The following is a 17,138-nucleotide window of genomic DNA, read 5'->3' as shown; positions in this document are numbered from 1 at the left end:
ACAGGGGAAATCTGAATATGATTGGTGAATTGTATCAATGTCAATATCTGCCGGGAGCCGGTCCATCCTTGCTGTTTCAAGGGACCTGGCATATATGGCATAGTGTTCTTAATATGTTTGCTCACCTTCTTGGTACTATGTGTTTTAACCAAGGTCACCTCTCTGAGAAAGGTTGTTTCCCCAGGTAGGGATTTTCCCCTGAAGGTAGGGAGGGAATAAAACCCCTTAACTAAGTGCCAGGCGGGTAATTAATCACTTTAACTATGAACAATCATGCTTAAGCTACATAATCTTCACTCCCTGGAATGGAGATAAGAAACACCCTAACCTTTAGAATAGAGATTGATAGGATTGGAATCAACTGGTATAAATACAGATGTAACAAGACAACAACACACAGAACCTAGACACAGAACCTAGACAGAACCTAGACACAGAACCTAGACACAGAACCTAGACAGAACCTAGACACAGAACCTACACAGAACCTAGAGACAGAAGAACTTCGCTGGAGAGAACATGGCAAAAGATCCTGGACAGAAACTGGCCACAGAACTTAGAGACAGAACCTAGCGAGAGAACATGGCTGAAGATACTAGAGACAGAACCTGGCTACAGAACCTGGATAGAACATGGCAAGAGAACCTGACTAGACCTGGTGACTGAACCTGGCTGGAGAACCTGGACAGAGCCTGGCTGGAGAACCTGGAGAACCTAACAAGAGAACATGGACACAGAACCTGGCTGGAGATCCTGACCAGAACTTGGCTAGAGATCCTGGCTAGGCTGCTGATCAACTGAACGCTGCCTCTGAGTCTTTCCCTCTTCGCTGACTCCATCCACACCTTTGGGGACCCCTGGACCTGCTGGGGTTGGACCCCGGCAAATATCCTGCTTGTTATATTGCCCTGTAGTTTTTGTGAATGTGACCATGGGGGAAATTGGGTTAAAGAGTCTCAGGATATCATTGTGTTATTTCTTACAATCTACAATGATCTCAATAAAAACTTCAGTTAAAAAAATCTTTGTAAGAAGAGGAGCAGCAGAAGCCTGGTCTGTTGATGTCAAAGGCATACTTCTAAGCCAGCCATATAGTTCTAAGCCAGAATTTAGGAAACTGATGCTGCCACCACCCTTACTGGCTGTGTACTCATGAAACTTGTGACTAGACCCAAACTTGGAGTCTAGTTGTCAAAAACTCTCAGGTCAGTGTGAAAAGAAGTGAAAAGATGGCTTCCGTTCACGTCCACCACCAGATTAAGGGGAAACATGTCTGACTGCCAGAACTAAATTTGCTTCCAAAACGCTAGATGCAAAATGATCTGGGAAATGTGGGTTTTAGCACTTCAGCTTTCCCAAATAGAATATGGAATAGGAATTGAAAAAACCAATCATGGTATCTACCATAACCAGTCACTAACAATGTGACCTTGGGAAAGTTTACTAACCTTTTTGATTCTCAATTTCTACAAAATAGGGATTCTTATTATACTTATCTCATAGAATTAAGAAAGATATGGCTCATCTTACATGCTCACTCAATACATGCTAACCATTATCATTGGTTTTCCAAACTGCGGTATGGTGAAAAATTAGCAAGTGTTCTGTAAGAGAAAAGCTAAGAAATATTAAAAAGAAGAGATAATTCGGAGGGGAAAGCAAAGGCATTATTCTTGAATAATTAGCCTCTACTCAATTCAAGAAATGGAAAACAAAGATGTAAAAAAACTTATTCAATATATTAAGTACCATACCAAATGTTTGATGCTGTGGACTGAATTGTGTCCTCCCAAATTCACATGTTGAAGCTCTAACTTGCATTGTGGTTGTATTTGGAGGTGGCAGTCTGGAGGTAATTAGACCATCAGAATGGAGACCTCATGATGGGATTATTGCCCTTATAAGAGGAGATAGGAGAGAGACGTCTGTCTCTTCACCAAGTGAGGAGCAACGAGATGGCCTTTTTGCAAACCAGGAAGAGGATCTCACCAGAAAAATCAGCCCCATTTTCTGCTCCTCCCCCTCCCCCCCCAAAAAAACACACACAAGAAAAAAAGAAAAACCTTTCTTTCCCTCCAGCTGCCTGTTATGGATTGAATTGCCTCTCCTCTCCCCCATTAATATGTCAGAGTCCTAACCCCCAATAACTCAGGATGTGACTATTTGAAAATAGGGTTCTTAAAGTGGTAATTAAGTTAACATGAGAATATTGGGTGGGACCTAATCCAGTATGACTGATGTCCATATAAGAGGAAATTAGACACAGACACATATAGAGACTGCCATGTGAACATAAAGATGGCCACATGTGAGACAAAAAGAGAGCCTGCAGAAGAAACCACACTGATCTTGAACTTTCAGTCTTCAGAACTGAGGAAATAAACTTCAGTTGGTTAAACCACCATGTCTGGGTATTTTATTATGACAACCCTAACAAACGAGCATATTGTCCTTTTATTACCTTTTTTTCAAGAGAACTTTTTAAGAGAAATATCCCCCTTTTAAAAACCTTCCACTGTATCTATGAACTACCATTTACCTCAATATTTTGCAATTATTTTATTTGCAGGCCCTATAAATATTATCAATTTTCTTTCTACTGTCATTCTTTCTACTAGAACAGGCAAGTGTCCAGTGTTCAGTAGCATGATAGAAGTCTCACAGCTGCAGGATAAAGTTGGCATGTCCTTTCTGAATATCCATTTTTTCCCAGCAATTTTTGGGAAAATGTTAAATGATTTATCTGAAATTCAAAGCACTTTGATATTAAATAAAAAATAAGCTATTAAGGTAATTTAGTAGAGTTCAAAGACATTACTTGCTTACAGTGATTTTCCCTAAATTGAAGTGTGCAGTCTCTACACCAGGCCTTTTTCATTCACCACTCAGAGGTGCCTTATGCTACTGCAAGTTAACACTTATTCAGTCATTCTCTGTATAGGATGGACAGAGGAGAGGCAAAGTGTGAAATCAAAGACAAGCCTATCTATAAAGCTAAGGAGTATTTCTGAGGCGCTTAGGGGATAAAGATTGTTTTTTTAAATTCTCACCTGAGGATACATTTTAAGGAGGCTGCAGTCAACTGAGCCACCTGGCCAGAGAGGGGAAGATATTTTTAATTTAATACTGAGATTTTCTGATTTTGGGATTTGAGGTCTGATTTGTGTGTTAGATTGAGCACTCTCCTAATTACTTAATTTGTGTTTTAAAGTGATGATCTTGCCTGTCATTAGTAGAGCAGTGGAGATAAGGAAGTTTCTGTATTCTTTCTGGATTCTAGTCAACTGCTTATGTACACACACCTGCTGTCCTTCCAGTGTCTCAGACACCTCTGCTCCTTCCCTGGCTCAATGCACAGCTGCCCATAGAAGCCAAATTGCATTTGAATTTTTGTTTGAGGTTAGCCACGTTCAGGTTTATTGATCCGGCATTCTTTTCAATATTTCCTCATTGTATTATTATTTGCAACATTTCCTTGTTGTGTGTGGGTCAGAGACTTTATTGTGTCTTATCAGTACTCTGAACTCTGGGAAATGTGAAAAGAGTCAGAGAGCCAGGCTAGAGGTGAGGTTAGTAGTTCCCCACAACTGTGATCCCCATTCAGGGGTCTTGTAAAGCTAGTGACCTTCAAGAAACATAAAACCAATCTCATCAAAAAAACATTGCAACAAATTTCCAGAAATTATTTGTCAAAGCCTGTGACCCAGGCCCCGTGACACCCAGATCTGGAATTCAAGGCTTTCTCCTAACAGAAAGGTCTGCTCATAGTTTCTCCCCGCATCCTCGGGCTCTTATTAGGATTCCTGGGAGATTCGGACGGAGAAGGAGAGGACATGGAGGTTCTACACAGGGAAAAATGGTGACGTACAGGCTGTAGAAGGCTGACCCCGCCCACTCTCGCCCTGGCCCAGGGCTCAGCCAGGCGCTGGACCAGTATCACTTCCTTTCCTGAGGCTGCAGACTAGCCCAGCGGCAGGCCCCGCCCTCCGGCGACCCGCCCCTCCCGCCAGGCCGTTGACGGGGGGCGGGGCCTGCCGCTGGCGCCGCGGGAGCGTCGCTGGCCTACGGGATGACGCCACGCCCGCCTGGCTGCAGCCGCACCGCCGCGTCACCCCGCTGCTGGGCCCGCCCCTGCCCTTCCCACCCGCCTCCGAGCTCCCTGTCAGATTGTGGCTGCTGGCCGCGCGGTGCGCTCTTCCCAGCAGCCGGGCGAGGCAGCTTGCTCGCGGGTACACTCCCACGTCCCCTGGCACCGCTGCCTCAGCTGCGCTCGCTGTCGCTCCACCCTGCTCTCTGCCGCACGCGTCGCGGGGACATGGCACACGCTCCGGCACGCTGCCCCAGCACCCGGGGCTCCGGGGATGGCGAGATGGGCAAGCCCAGAAAGGTGGCGCTCATCACTGGCATCACGGGCCAGGTGAGTGCGAGGCGGGGCCGAGCCGGGCCTGCTGCCTCCGGGCACGTGTGCACCTCCCGCCGGCCGGGGCTGCCCGCGTTCCGGGAACAGTTTCCTGGGCGGTTCGGAAGGCGGGTGCTGCCGGAGAGGTCGCGGACAGATGTGGCTGTGGGAGTGTGCTCACTGCATTGAGTGTTTCTGGTCTTCCCGGGGTGTGGGAGCGCGGGTCCTGCACGGGATATGGTCCTCACACCTGAGCAAGGCGCCCCTCTCCCCTGTCCACAGGCGACGGGAGCCCGTGTCTTTCCAAGCCCTCCAGGATGCACTTGGAATTTAGTTCTTTGCAGACCGGACCCTAGTGCCCCGGGGCAGGGGGTGGTGGAGCGGGGTGGGCCGTTTATCTGTGAAGATGAGTGTGGAGTCACCTAAGGGCCGCTTACTTGCTAATGCTTGGGAAGCAGGGGAGGAAGTTTCTTGCTGTTTTGGTTCAGTCTCACAGATTTCTAGATAGATAAGAGAAAATGACAAAGTAGTGTTGTGGGTCACAGCCCAGGAAATACTTTTTTTTTTTTTTTAAACATATCTCACAAAAACTTTTTAAAATTTCACGAACTTCTGAGATTCCTATTCACACATGCTAGGGTTCTGTTTCCAGAGAAATGAGCTCTGGGCTGAGGTAGTTCAGGAGGAGCAGTCCTGCATGTTGGAGCCTCATGTGCAGGCCAGTTTGTGACAGTCATCTCTTAAAGGTGTTGCAACAGGTAGGGGCTGACCACTACCTCTTATCTAGCTGTGCTGTGTGCGATTCAGTGACAATGAAATAGTTTTGCCTGTGTGTTTTTGTTGAAAAAAATGTGATAGTTGTTGTACTTCTGGAGATCTGGTGGTAGCCAATATTACTCTGTAATAAAGATGATAATAATAGCTAATACATATTGTGCTTATTATGTTTTAGTCACTTGACTGGTATTAACCATTTAGTTTTCACAACTACTTTCTGACAGGTTATCCCCGCTTCACAGATATGCAAACCGAAGCATGGGAGTTTGATTTGCCTGACATCAAAGAACTAGGAAATGCCCAGATGGGATTCAAACTCTGCTCTCAAAGCTCTAGCATTAGAGAGAAGTTGAAATTGGCCAGATGGAGAGTCAAAAAAGATTAGAGAGTTTTAACTACTGGATATCTGATTGATTTCTGGTTATTCATGCATCTTACTATGTTTAAGGTAATTACAATAAACACGTGTTTGAAAACTGGCAAGAGAGGCAGGTAGATCAAGGATTTGAGGTTGAGGATGGGAACCCTTAAATTCAGGCAAGGGCCTATATACTGTCTATCCTTTTCCAATGCTGAGGACTCTTTTGCAGGTGGTCCCCCTTTTTCCAATTTCTTAGATTGAATCTGAAGCTCAAATATTTACTAAGCTTACATGTGTTGTTTTAGGTAATATTTTTTTTCTAAGTATTATGAAGAAATTAGTTAAGCTGTTAATGTAACCAGTGGTATGGCTACAAGTGACCAGCAGTATGAATCAGTGCAGGTTAGGGATGGAACCTTCTTTAGAGCTTTGAGCCCAGACTCCTGGTTGTTTCTGAGTGGTGAGAGATGTACCCCTACTCTAGTTTGCCCTAAAGGCTGCCAACGGGTAGTCTTCCTTCCTTAAGCACATGTTCAGCATGCTACTCCCTGACCAGACCTCTTTGGTTCCCCATAGCATTTCCAACTTTAAACTCCTGCTTGAGTTTTAGTCTCATTTTAACCTCTGCAACAATCCCATGTCCTTCCAACATCCACCCTCTGCATTGTCCCCTTACTTGTTGGGTGTTGTGTGGGCTTCTATAGGCCGTGGCACAATGCTGAACATTGTAGCTGCCACATAAATCCTTGCTGATGGAATTTACTTCGAAGACACCAACTCCCAACCTGAGTATCAAGGATTTCCAGAGGATTGCGAAGTAAATACAAGGGGTCTGAAAATCCATACCTTATTGTCCACTTAAAAAATAATATTGGGTGAGAGCTCACTGAACTACTCATTCTGCTAAACATTTTATATATCTACCTAAGAGGAAGGTACAATTTTTATCTGGCTAAGTAAAGTTAAATATGTTCCCTGAGAGTGCACACCTAATAGTGTCAGAGCTGAGATTTGAACCCAGGAGTTGCTCTGGGTCATTTTGTTATACTGCCTCTATCGTAAGCCACACACTTGATATTACAGCTCTGTGTGTGTGTGTGTGTGTGTGTGTGTGTGTGAGAGAGAGAGAGAGAGAGAGAGAGAGAGAGAGAGAGAGAGAGAGAGAGAGACTGTTTTACTCTAAGAAGAGGATTCAGATTCAAGAAGGTGAGATAGAAACCACTGCTCTGGCCCTTAGGGCTATCATGGCCATTGTGCCCAGATGGGCTCTTAAATGGGTTGTCCTACATACCCACCTGAGAATGAGTACAGATAGCCAGTACTTACTGGCATCACTAGTATTTACTTTCAGGCCTCATAGTCTAGCTTTCTTCCTCCTATCGATTGTTGACACAGTAGTTGTGCATCATTTCCAAAGATTTTACCTAATTAAATTACCTTAAAAAAAACACCCAGTCCCTAGCTTTGCATTGCTGCCTCGGCTAGGCCCTCTGTTAGCCGTCCCCCAAATTCACCTCCATTGTCTAATGATGCTTGTCGTTCTTTACTACATCCATGGAAATGTACTTGCTGTTCTTTGAATACTGTCGCCTTGTACATCTTTGGAGTCATTAAATTGTGACTGAATATCCTCATAGTCTTATTCATTTGAATTCCACTAAAAGACTTTGTGAATGCTGACTAATCCTGCCAAAAGTAGCCGTTCTGAGAACTTTATGTGTGTATGTATATATGTCATTCCTATTGTCTACATAGGTAATTTACTATCTTAGTTCTTTGGTTTGTAAATTGCTTGAAGATAGAAACTCCTTTTCAGCCTACTTCCCACATGGTTTCACCCAGTGAGCTTTCAAAAATGCTAACTTACCCTTCCCATTAACAGAACATGTTTTACTGTGTGTCTGCCACATGCAAGGCTTGTTTTGATGCTGCTGGGAATATAAATATATGTAAGATGTACTCTCTTTCCATTAGGATCTCATAGTCTTTGAGGAACTTGAAAAGACAGTGCACATGGAAAAAAATCAGTATTGTCAAGGTATGGTAGGAACCAAATGAATACTTCGTTCGACCTCAGGAGCCTGGGAGAAGTCACTGAATGCTAGAAATAGGAGGGACTATGTTTGGGGTAAACAGCATGCACAAGAGTACAAAAAAGGGAGAGTTTTAGGGGACACTGAGGAAAAATAAATAGTAATAATGAAGGAAATTAAATTACTAAATAATTTATATCCTTTGCTCATTTCCAAAAGAATTCTGAGGTGACTTAAAAAAAAAATAACAAAACACAGCACTATCCCTGTCTGGTGTGTGGAGGAAATAGAGCATTGGCCCATGCACAGAAGGGTCACAGGTTCGATTCCTGGTCAAGGGCATATACTTGGGTTTGGGCACATGCAGGAGGCCACCAATCGATGTGTCTCTCTCACATTGATGTTCCTCTCTCTCTTTCCCTCTCCCCACCTTTCCACTCTCTCTAAAAAAAACAATGGGAAAATATCCTTGGGTGAGGATTAACAAACAAACAAACAAAAACATAGACCATCATAAAAAGAAGAAAAGGCAATAGAAAGATGGAGGTAGTGTACCAAAACCCAAAGCCAAGGATGTTGTCAGGTGGGCATAAAATTCAGTTTTGACCTTCTTGACAGTCAAGACAAAATGGATAGGTGAGCACAACATTTTATTAGTATTAAACTCTCAGCAGGATAGCTGTTAAACAACAGACTCAGAATACCATGATGCTCAGTAAGTTCCATAGTAGTTTTTTAAAGAAGACAGAGTCATCTTCCTAGGACACTTTTATTATTCTTTAATGGACAGCGAAAGCACACTTTTTGGTAGGTGGAGACTTTAGAGAATTGGTTAGTGTTTGTAGATTTTCCCTTTTCTGATATTTATTTTAAGCTGGTCCCTGTCAGGAGAGCAGGCAAGTTGGGGGAATTGTAGAATCCTTTGTCAAGTGTGTTTGGTAGTAAGGTTAATATAGTGTTCTAAATTGGGAGGAATGTGACATGGTGTGGTCCTTTCCACCTGCAGGTAGGCCTAGATTTTCCTTACGAAGTGGTTGAGATCTGGTCAGCCATTTAAACTAGTACCAATTCGAAGTTCTAGAGTTTTGCACCATGATGCCTGGAGAACAAAGCATTTATCTTTAAATAGTTGAATGTCAGTCATGGTCAAGAAGAGTTAACTTATCTGTGGTTGGAAGACAAATTTTTGGTAAGTCTTATGTTAGATGAAAAAGTTGGACTCTAAGTTATTAAGGTCGGATTAGTTAAGCCATATTACTTTGTTTCAGAATTTTAATTTTATAGCCATGTTTGTTCTTTTAATTTTTCCTAATTTCATTAGTTTCCTTTGAGTTTATTCTAGCTACCATAAAACAATCTTGGCCTTTAAAGGAAACATATGTAAAATGGATAACCTGATTCTCAGACTCAGGTGGTTCTTAACAGACTTCATCCTCTTTATTTCAGAACTAGAGGCCTGGTGCACGAAATTCATGCATGGTCCCCTAGGGCTTGCTGGCGATCAGGGCCGATCAGGGCCTTCTGGCTGCCAGCTAGGGCCTTCCTTCTGGCTGCCGGCCAAAGCCTCCCTTCCCTGGCTGCAAGCTGCCAGCCAGGGCCTTCCTTCATTCTGCGCCGCCCCCTGGTGGTCAGCACATGTCATAGCGAGTGATAGAACTCCTGGTCTCCCGGTCAAACTCCTGTGGGGACACTTTGCATATTAGCCTTTTATATATATATAGATTAATTTAGAATGTTAGAAAATGGTAATTGATAATTGGCAGGAGTACCATTCCTCCCACTCTCTCCCCAGTTTTCTTTATGCTTCAATTGAATTATAAAAGACTAGAGGCCTGGTGCACGAAATTCTTCAAGAGTAGGCTTTAGTGTGGCGTTGGTGGTATAGTGGTGAGCATAGCTGCCTTCCAAGAGTAGGCCTTCCTCCCCCCTGCTGCCAGCACCGGCTACCCTCTGGCATGCAGGACCTGGGCTTGCTTCCCTCCGGCTGTCGGCAGGCACTTGGGACCCAGGCTGGCTTCCCTCCGGCCGCCTGCAGGCACCCAAGACCTGGGCTTCCCTCCGGCACTGGCTTCGTCTGGAAGGACGTCTGGTCTAATTAGCATATTACCCTTTTATTATTATAGATGATAGGGACATTACCTCTTTTGGTTTTACTTTCTAAGCCATACTCAGCTTCCCACAAATTTCTACATTCAAATATAGGTATCAGAATCATCACTTGTGTAATGGAGATTTAGTGAAATGTGATGGGTCTGTTAAAACCAGCCCATGTGATTGGTAATGGCTACATGGAATCCTGGAGCCAAGACTGTAGTCAGTTCAAGGGAGAGGCCATGATTGATTAGTGATGTCTGCTTAGGAGAAGGATTGGAGTGATGGTATCTGTGCAGTGTCCTTACGGATTGTGATTCCTTAAGGATATGAAAAAAAGTGTCTTAATCACTTATCTCTCTGTCTATCACAAATGGTACAGGTTAGGTAGGTTCTCAAAATATTGGATAATTAAATTAATCTTTAGTTACTGATATTTATTGAGAAAACTTGCCAGGAAATTGTAGAAGTCTGTAGAAATTGAAAGAAAATGTTGTGATGCATTCCTGTTTAGCTGGGTAGTAACAAGACATTATCAGGGTATTGAGGAGAATTGGATAGCATATACTGCAGATAAGTTGCAATTTAGGAGATGAAATGATTTGTTATAATTTCAGATTTTAAAGACTTGGAATATATCCATTTCAGGGGGGAAAATAATGTATTCACTTCTGTGTGATATATTTCCTACTGTTTATGTACTCATAATCACTAAATTAAAAAAAAAATTCTTGGCATACATGTTGTGATTTTAGAACTGGAGTTAAGTTACCACCATTCTGTAGAGGAGGAAAGAAGACTGAGAAAGTATGACTTCCCCAAGTTACATAGCAAGTTAGTGCTGGAGTTAGGATTAGATCCCAGGTTCTCGTCTTTCCAACATTGTCCTTAACTAACAAGAAAGACTACTTTGAGCCAGAAAAATGGGAGTAAAAGATGGTATATAGTAGTAAAATGTATATTATAGGGTTCTATAAAGTTGAATAATAATAAATGTACATCTGAAAAAGTAATAAAATCTATTTTAATATTTAAGGAAATGGTAACTTTATATAAAATTTAACATTTTATTATAATAAATATTTGTAGTTTGAAAAGATTGAGAGGTTTAGGGTAATTAAACAGGAATCTTTAGTATTTGATCTACATATGAAAATTAATAAGATATAGGGACTAGCAAGAGGTTCACTTTATATAACACATTCTTTAGAGAATTTAGTTTACGCAAGGCCTGAGCTGGTAGCTTGCTTCCAGCGCCTCCAAGCTTACCGAGCACTACCTTCTCCATGGGTGATGTGGGAAAACCTAGTGCTGCGTATCTCCATGTTTGGCTTTAGGACTCCAAGGCTGAAATTAAGGGTGATTTTTATTACTCAATTTTCAGGTGAACTAAAAATCTTTTGATCCTGAATGGCTTTCTTTGAGGCTGTGATTCCCTGTAAAGAATTAGGATTAGGGAGTGAGGCAAAAATGTTTGCCTTTAACAGGATTCTAGATACCTGATAAATAATTATTTGGGGGGAGGATACAGAAAAAACTTTACTGACATTGATAGAATTATTACCATGTGCCAGGCAATGTGCCACACACTTTATATTAATTATCTCATTTAACCCCAGGTAGTACATATTTATATTTTTTTCAAACAAGAAACAAACTTGGAGAACTTTGAAGTTGCCTAAAGACCTTTAATATGCTAGGTTTTTCTCAGGACCTTCTCTCTCTTGTCAAGTCAGACTAGCTCTGTTGGCTAATTTATCGACAAACTGTTGAAGTTCACTGCTTTTGAGAAATAAGCTGCTTTTAAAGGCTGCTTGCTGTATATTTTGATTAGTGCTTTACCATATCCACTAGGAGAAATTAACATTAGTAGCTTGTCTGTGGAAGCCTGGAATAAGGATGGGGAAGGGAGTAGAAGGAAGGCTTTGTTTTCTGAGGCCTGTTGAAGACTCCTGGTGGCTCCTTCCCCCTGCTTTTTTTCTCAGTTCTCTGAGGATTTTTACAGTAAAAGATGAAAGTGGTTAGAGCAAGGTGACTTTCTCTGCCCATAAACTGCTGTCTTTCAGTGGAGGGTTAAGCACCAGTAGACAATTCTTGGATAGTCAGGAACAGGTAGGTTGCAGACGCCGCAGCTTGGGTGATGGGATGTCTGAATGAAAATTATGTCTGGAGAGCTTGCAGAGCCCTGATGAGCACGTGGATAATCCCAGCTTTCCATTGGTGGAGAAAGGCAGGTAAGAAGCTGAGATGCTTGATTTGTGGCTTCTACAAATTGTTCTCAAGGGCCCTCTTTTTAACTGTACACTGATTTGAGAGTTACAGCTCCCAGTTCGATTGCTGTGTCTTTAGATACGTTACTTCCTTTCTCTACTGCTACTTTCCTTACTAGAGTGGGGTTTGTCCTTGCTGGTATGGCCCAGATTAGATCTTCCTTAGAACACTTAGAAGTCCCCTATTCTAGATTTTTTAAAACATTTTTTTTAATTGATTTCAGAGTGAAAGAGATGGAGAGATAGAAACATCAATGATAAGAGAAAATCATTGATTGGCTGCCTCCTGCATGCCCACTCCTGAGGATTGAACCTATAACCTGGACATGTGCTTGGACAGGGAATTGAACTGTGACCTCCTGGTTCATAGGTCAATGCTCAACCATTGAGCTACTCGCCAGCCAGGCCCCTATTTTAGATTCTTGCACCTCTATGGACAAAGAAACCTGTCTAAACCTTAACGTCTTTTGGCTGCAAATGGCCTTAGCAAGTACTTTTTAAAAAAATATTGATTTTGAGAGAGAGAAACGTTGATTTCTTGTTCCACTAATTTATACATTCATTGATTGCTTCTTGTATGTGCCTTGATCAGAGTTCAAACCCACATCCTTGGCATATCCGGAGGACACCCTAATCAACTGAGCTACCTGGCCAGGGCCAGCAAATACTTTTGACTTGTCTTTTCTTCTGGTGAGTTAGTTTGATCTGATAAGATGCTTCTTTAACTTGAGAGTAGCCTCCCCTCTTCTCTCTTGAAGTTCTTTATTTCATACCTCTTCTAAATTTCCAGATAGCAGTTATTTTTCCATACCTAATTTTCTCCCATAGGCAATTACATTTTTTTAAAATTCTCACCCAAGGATATTTTTTATTATTATAGAAAGAAAGGAAGAGAAAGGGAGAAAGAAAAATCAATGTGAGAAACATTGATTGGTTGCCTCCCGTATGCGCCTCGACTGGGTATTGAACCCACAACCTGGGTATGTGCCCTGACTGGGAATTGAATTCAAGACTCTTCAGTGCACAGGAAGATGCATCCCACCAGCCAGGATCGCAATTACATTTTGATGCAAGTCACCCTCTACTTAGTAATAGAAGTAGTAGTAACCATAATTAATTCATTCAACAAATGTTTGCGTGTCAACTATATGTCAGGCACCGAGGTTACAACAGTGAACAAGACGGCAGAAATGACCATCCTTATGACATTGATGTTCTAGTAACATCATGTTCTGGTAATACTGTAACATTGATGTTCTAGATCAGTGGTTCTCAACCTTGGCTGCACATTAGAATCACCTGGGAATCTTTTTAAAATCCTGATTTCTGGGCCTCATCCTCCAGAAATTCTGTTTCTTTGTTATGGGGTGTTACATTAGTAATAAAGAAACAGAATTTCTGGAGAATGAGGCCCAGAAATCAGGATTTTAAAAAGATTCCCAGGTGATTCTAATGTGCAGCCAAGGTTGAGAACCACTGTTCTAGATGTTGATGATAGTGATGATGATTATGATAGATTAATGTATTGAGCATTTACTTTGTGCCAGGCATTGTTCAAAGGGTTTACATTTATTCACTTACTGAAGCAACAGAGCACTCCACTGAGATGGTTTTCTTATTATCCCCAAGAAACACAGAGGTTAAGTGTATTGCAAATTCATATTTGAAATGTAAACCCCAGTAATTTTATTTTCTATTAAGTTTGTAATTAGTATCAACAAATAAATTCTGAGTAGTAAATACATTGTATATCAAATTTAAAAAACAAAGCATTATATTTAAGAGTTTGGTTTTTTTTTTGCAGTTGTGGAAAGGTGGATTATAGAAACACATCAATTGGTTCCAACCACGGCTGGGGATTGGGCCTACAACTGAGGGCTGACACTATTCATTGAACCAAACTGCCCAGGGCTATTCTTCTTTTTGCCATACAAGTCTTACGCATAGTCTTGTATTCTGTGAAGGATGGTTAAAGATGCTACTATTTTAATTTTTCTGTCTTAAAAGCCGTATTTTCAGCCTTTAACATTTATTCCAATTGGAGACCCTACTCAGTGTTTGATCAGATATATTTTTGTATGTACAAGGGAATCCTAGCCCAAATGAAGAAATATTTGATGAATTCTTTGTGATGACATTCCCAGTATAGGCCCTTATGGCGAGTTAGTGTCAACCTGGAATTAATATTTGATTTATGGTTTTATAACTAATTTTTGAACCAATAAAGTCATGAACTGATTGATGATAGGGGTATGTTTGAAGAAACGTGCCCTTAGGTGATTTCGTTGTTGTGTGAACATCACAGTGTGCTTACGTAAGGCTAGATGGTCCAGCCTACTGAACAGCTAGGCCATATGGTGTAACCTGTTGCTCCTAGGCTACAAGCTGGTGCAGCATGTTACTGTACAAAACAACGCGATACTAAATAAAGTACAAGAAAAATGATGCAATCAAGATATGTATGAGGCTGCTGCTGAAGTAACATGGCATCCTGTTTTAGAGCAGCCTTTTTTTTATTTTATAAAAATCCATTTTATTTACCTTTCAGTAAGTTTTAAATCCTTGAGGGGAACTTCACCAGTCTCTTACTCTCTAAGTGTGCTTGGAAAGAATATTCAAATTGTTGTTGTGTTGTTTTAACTTTAGCTTGAACTTGAAACTGAAATCAAATTTTGGGGATCTTCTGCGTGGTTTCAACTTGATTTGTGAGGTTGGTCAATCTGGGTATATGGAAGAAAAAAGTATTAAGTGAATTTCTCAAGGGTGAATGGAAAGATTTGGAAGTATTGTTTTTGAAGGGTTGTGATAATCCATGTGAATTTTTCAGAGTTTTGCTTTCTTGCATTAAAATATTTACCTTGAAAAGGAGACATAGGAGTTGGGAACAATTGGACTGCCTCTATTGTTTTTATTTCCTTTCAACTTTATCGTGGACTATAGTATTTTTGTTTTGTTTTGTTTTTATTTAACCTCATCATCCATTTTGCTGTTTTGACTAATTTAGAAAGTTTTGAATAATTTTTACTTATATAGTATATTCTTTCATTAAGTTGTACTTTTATCTTTGCTCATATTTGAACATGCAGATTTTAAAGTATTTAAGTATGATCCAAAATTTATACTTTTGCCAAACTATTATTATGGGTGTTCTGATTTTAATTGCTAAAAACAAGGGAATATTTTAAAAGGAATTCTTTTATCTGGACCAGGTAAATGGTCAGGAGCCTAGCTGGAAATCTTAGAAGATGCTCTGTGTATAGCACAGTGGTTACTGGAGGCCTTAGAGCTGAGTCCCAGAAACCTGAAATTACTACTTAGCTTTTTGAACAGTGCAGATCACTTAACCTTTATGGGCTTTGGCTTTTCTTCTCTTTAAATACACATTTTAGGAAATAGATATAAATATATGTATAGAGTAAAGACATCTAAATTTTATTTCATTTTCTGAATTTAAAATTTATAGCATGTATAATGGAAACTGGAATTTAGTAGGATATGGACTGGTGTTTGGGTTTGGGAGGGATTCCAGGAGTTAGCCTGCTGTGCAGGACTCTTAAGGGAAGTCTCTGTGGCTCTTGGAGTGTCACAAGGGTAGTCATGGCAGAGGCAAAAGTGTGGTTCTGATAGCACCTTGGCTGATGGCTGTAGTAAGTGTAGTAGCAGAGACACATGTAGGCCCTACTGGGTTACAGTTTTGTTTTATCCAGGTAGAGCAACTGAGTATGCTTTGGAAGTTTATTTTATCTCTATAACTTGACAGTTTCCCCCTCTATTTAATTGCAGTAGGGTTGTGTTAATATGCAAATATTTTTGTCAGCAGTGATTCTGGCAGAGTATTCAAATCCCAGCCTTGGAATTGAGAGATATCTCCTCTCCTCTAAAGGAATAGGAGAGCCAGTTATACATGGATTCGATCCTGACCTCAGTACTTACTGGGGGCCACAGGCAAATTTCTGCATCTCTCTACACCACTCTTATCTATGCTAGGAAGCAATAAACCTACTTCAGAATTCAGTGAGGATACTATATAATAAAATCCCAGTGACCGGAACGGCGGAACAACCAGAATGACCAGAGACCAGAATGACCACAGCCCCGCTCCCCAGTGAGAGGTTAGGGGTGATCAGGAAGGCAGGCGAGCAGTTAGGGGCGATGAGGCAGGCAGGTGGAGGTGGTTAGGGGTGATGAGGCAGGCAGGCAGAGGTGGCTAGGGGTGATGTGGTAGGCAGTCGAGTGGTTAGGGGCGATCATGCAGGCAGGTGAGTGGTTAGGGGTGATCAGTCAGGCAGGTGAGTGGTTAGGGGCGATGAGGCAGGCAGGCAAGTGGTTAGGGGTGATCAGGTAGGCAGGCAGAGCCATGGAGTTCATAGCCATGGAGTTCTGCCCAGGAGCTTCTTGCTGCTGTTGTGGCCAGTAGCCTGGCTGCCTACTTCCATTCTCCGTTGTTGACTGGAGTCCCTGAACCCCCACATGATGAAGCTGTCAAGAGTTGGGCTGGCCCTGGTTGGTGTGACTAAGTTGGTTGGACTATCGTCCCTTACACCGAAAGGTTTCGGGTTTGATTCCGGTCAGGGCATATACTTAGGTTGTGGGTTTGATTCCTGGTTTGGGGGCCTACGGAAAGCGCCAATCTATGGTCGTTCTCACATCAATGTTTCTCTCTGTCTGTCTCTCTCTTTCTCCTCTCTCTAAAATTAGTAAGCATATCCTCAGGTGAGGATTAAAAAAAAAAAAAAAGATGTGCTGGTTGGAGCTTTATCCAATACACCAAAGGGTTACAGATTCAATCTCCGGTCAGGGCACATATGGGATTGATGTTTCTCTCTCATGTGGATGTTTCTCTCTCCCTTACTTTCTCTCTAAAATCAATAAAAACATACCATTGGGTGAGGATTAAAACAAAAGAAGAGTTGGAATAATTCTGGATGGCAAAGAGGGAGCTCTACAACACTACAGTGGGGCCTTGACTTACGAGTGTCCCGAATAACGAGTTTTTTGAGATACCAGCTGTCTCTCAGCCGATTTTTTGCATTGAGTTGATAGAGTAATTTGAGTTAATGAGCTCCTTAACGAGCTCCTTAATGAGCTTGGTCTCGGAATGAATTAAACTCGTAAGTCAAGGCCCCACTGTACTCTGAGTAAGCCATTCTATGTAGAAAAATATTAAGGTTATTCATAACACATGTTATGGATGTCAGGAACTAAAT

At 41.7% G+C, this 17,138-nt stretch overlaps 1 protein-coding gene across 1 annotated transcript in view; it reads left to right on the top strand.

The window, feature by feature from the left end:
• Nucleotides 1-4,164: 4,164 nt before the first annotated feature.
• GMDS (GDP-mannose 4,6-dehydratase) overlaps nucleotides 4,165-17,138 on the top strand; it is a 686,242-nt gene continuing 673,268 nt past the window's right edge. The window contains exon 1 of the mRNA XM_081086210.1: nucleotides 4,165-4,417. Coding sequence (XP_080942336.1) covers nucleotides 4,316-4,417 — 102 coding nt within the window. The 5' untranslated portion in view covers nucleotides 4,165-4,315. The remainder of the gene's footprint in view (nucleotides 4,418-17,138) is intronic.

Source organism: Myotis nattereri (assembly GCF_964212035.1).
Source record: "Myotis nattereri genome assembly, chromosome: 3".
NCBI lineage: Eukaryota > Metazoa > Chordata > Mammalia > Chiroptera > Vespertilionidae > Myotis > Myotis nattereri.
Note: the sequence above shows the minus strand (reverse complement) of the source record. Positions and strands in the feature narration are given on the sequence as shown.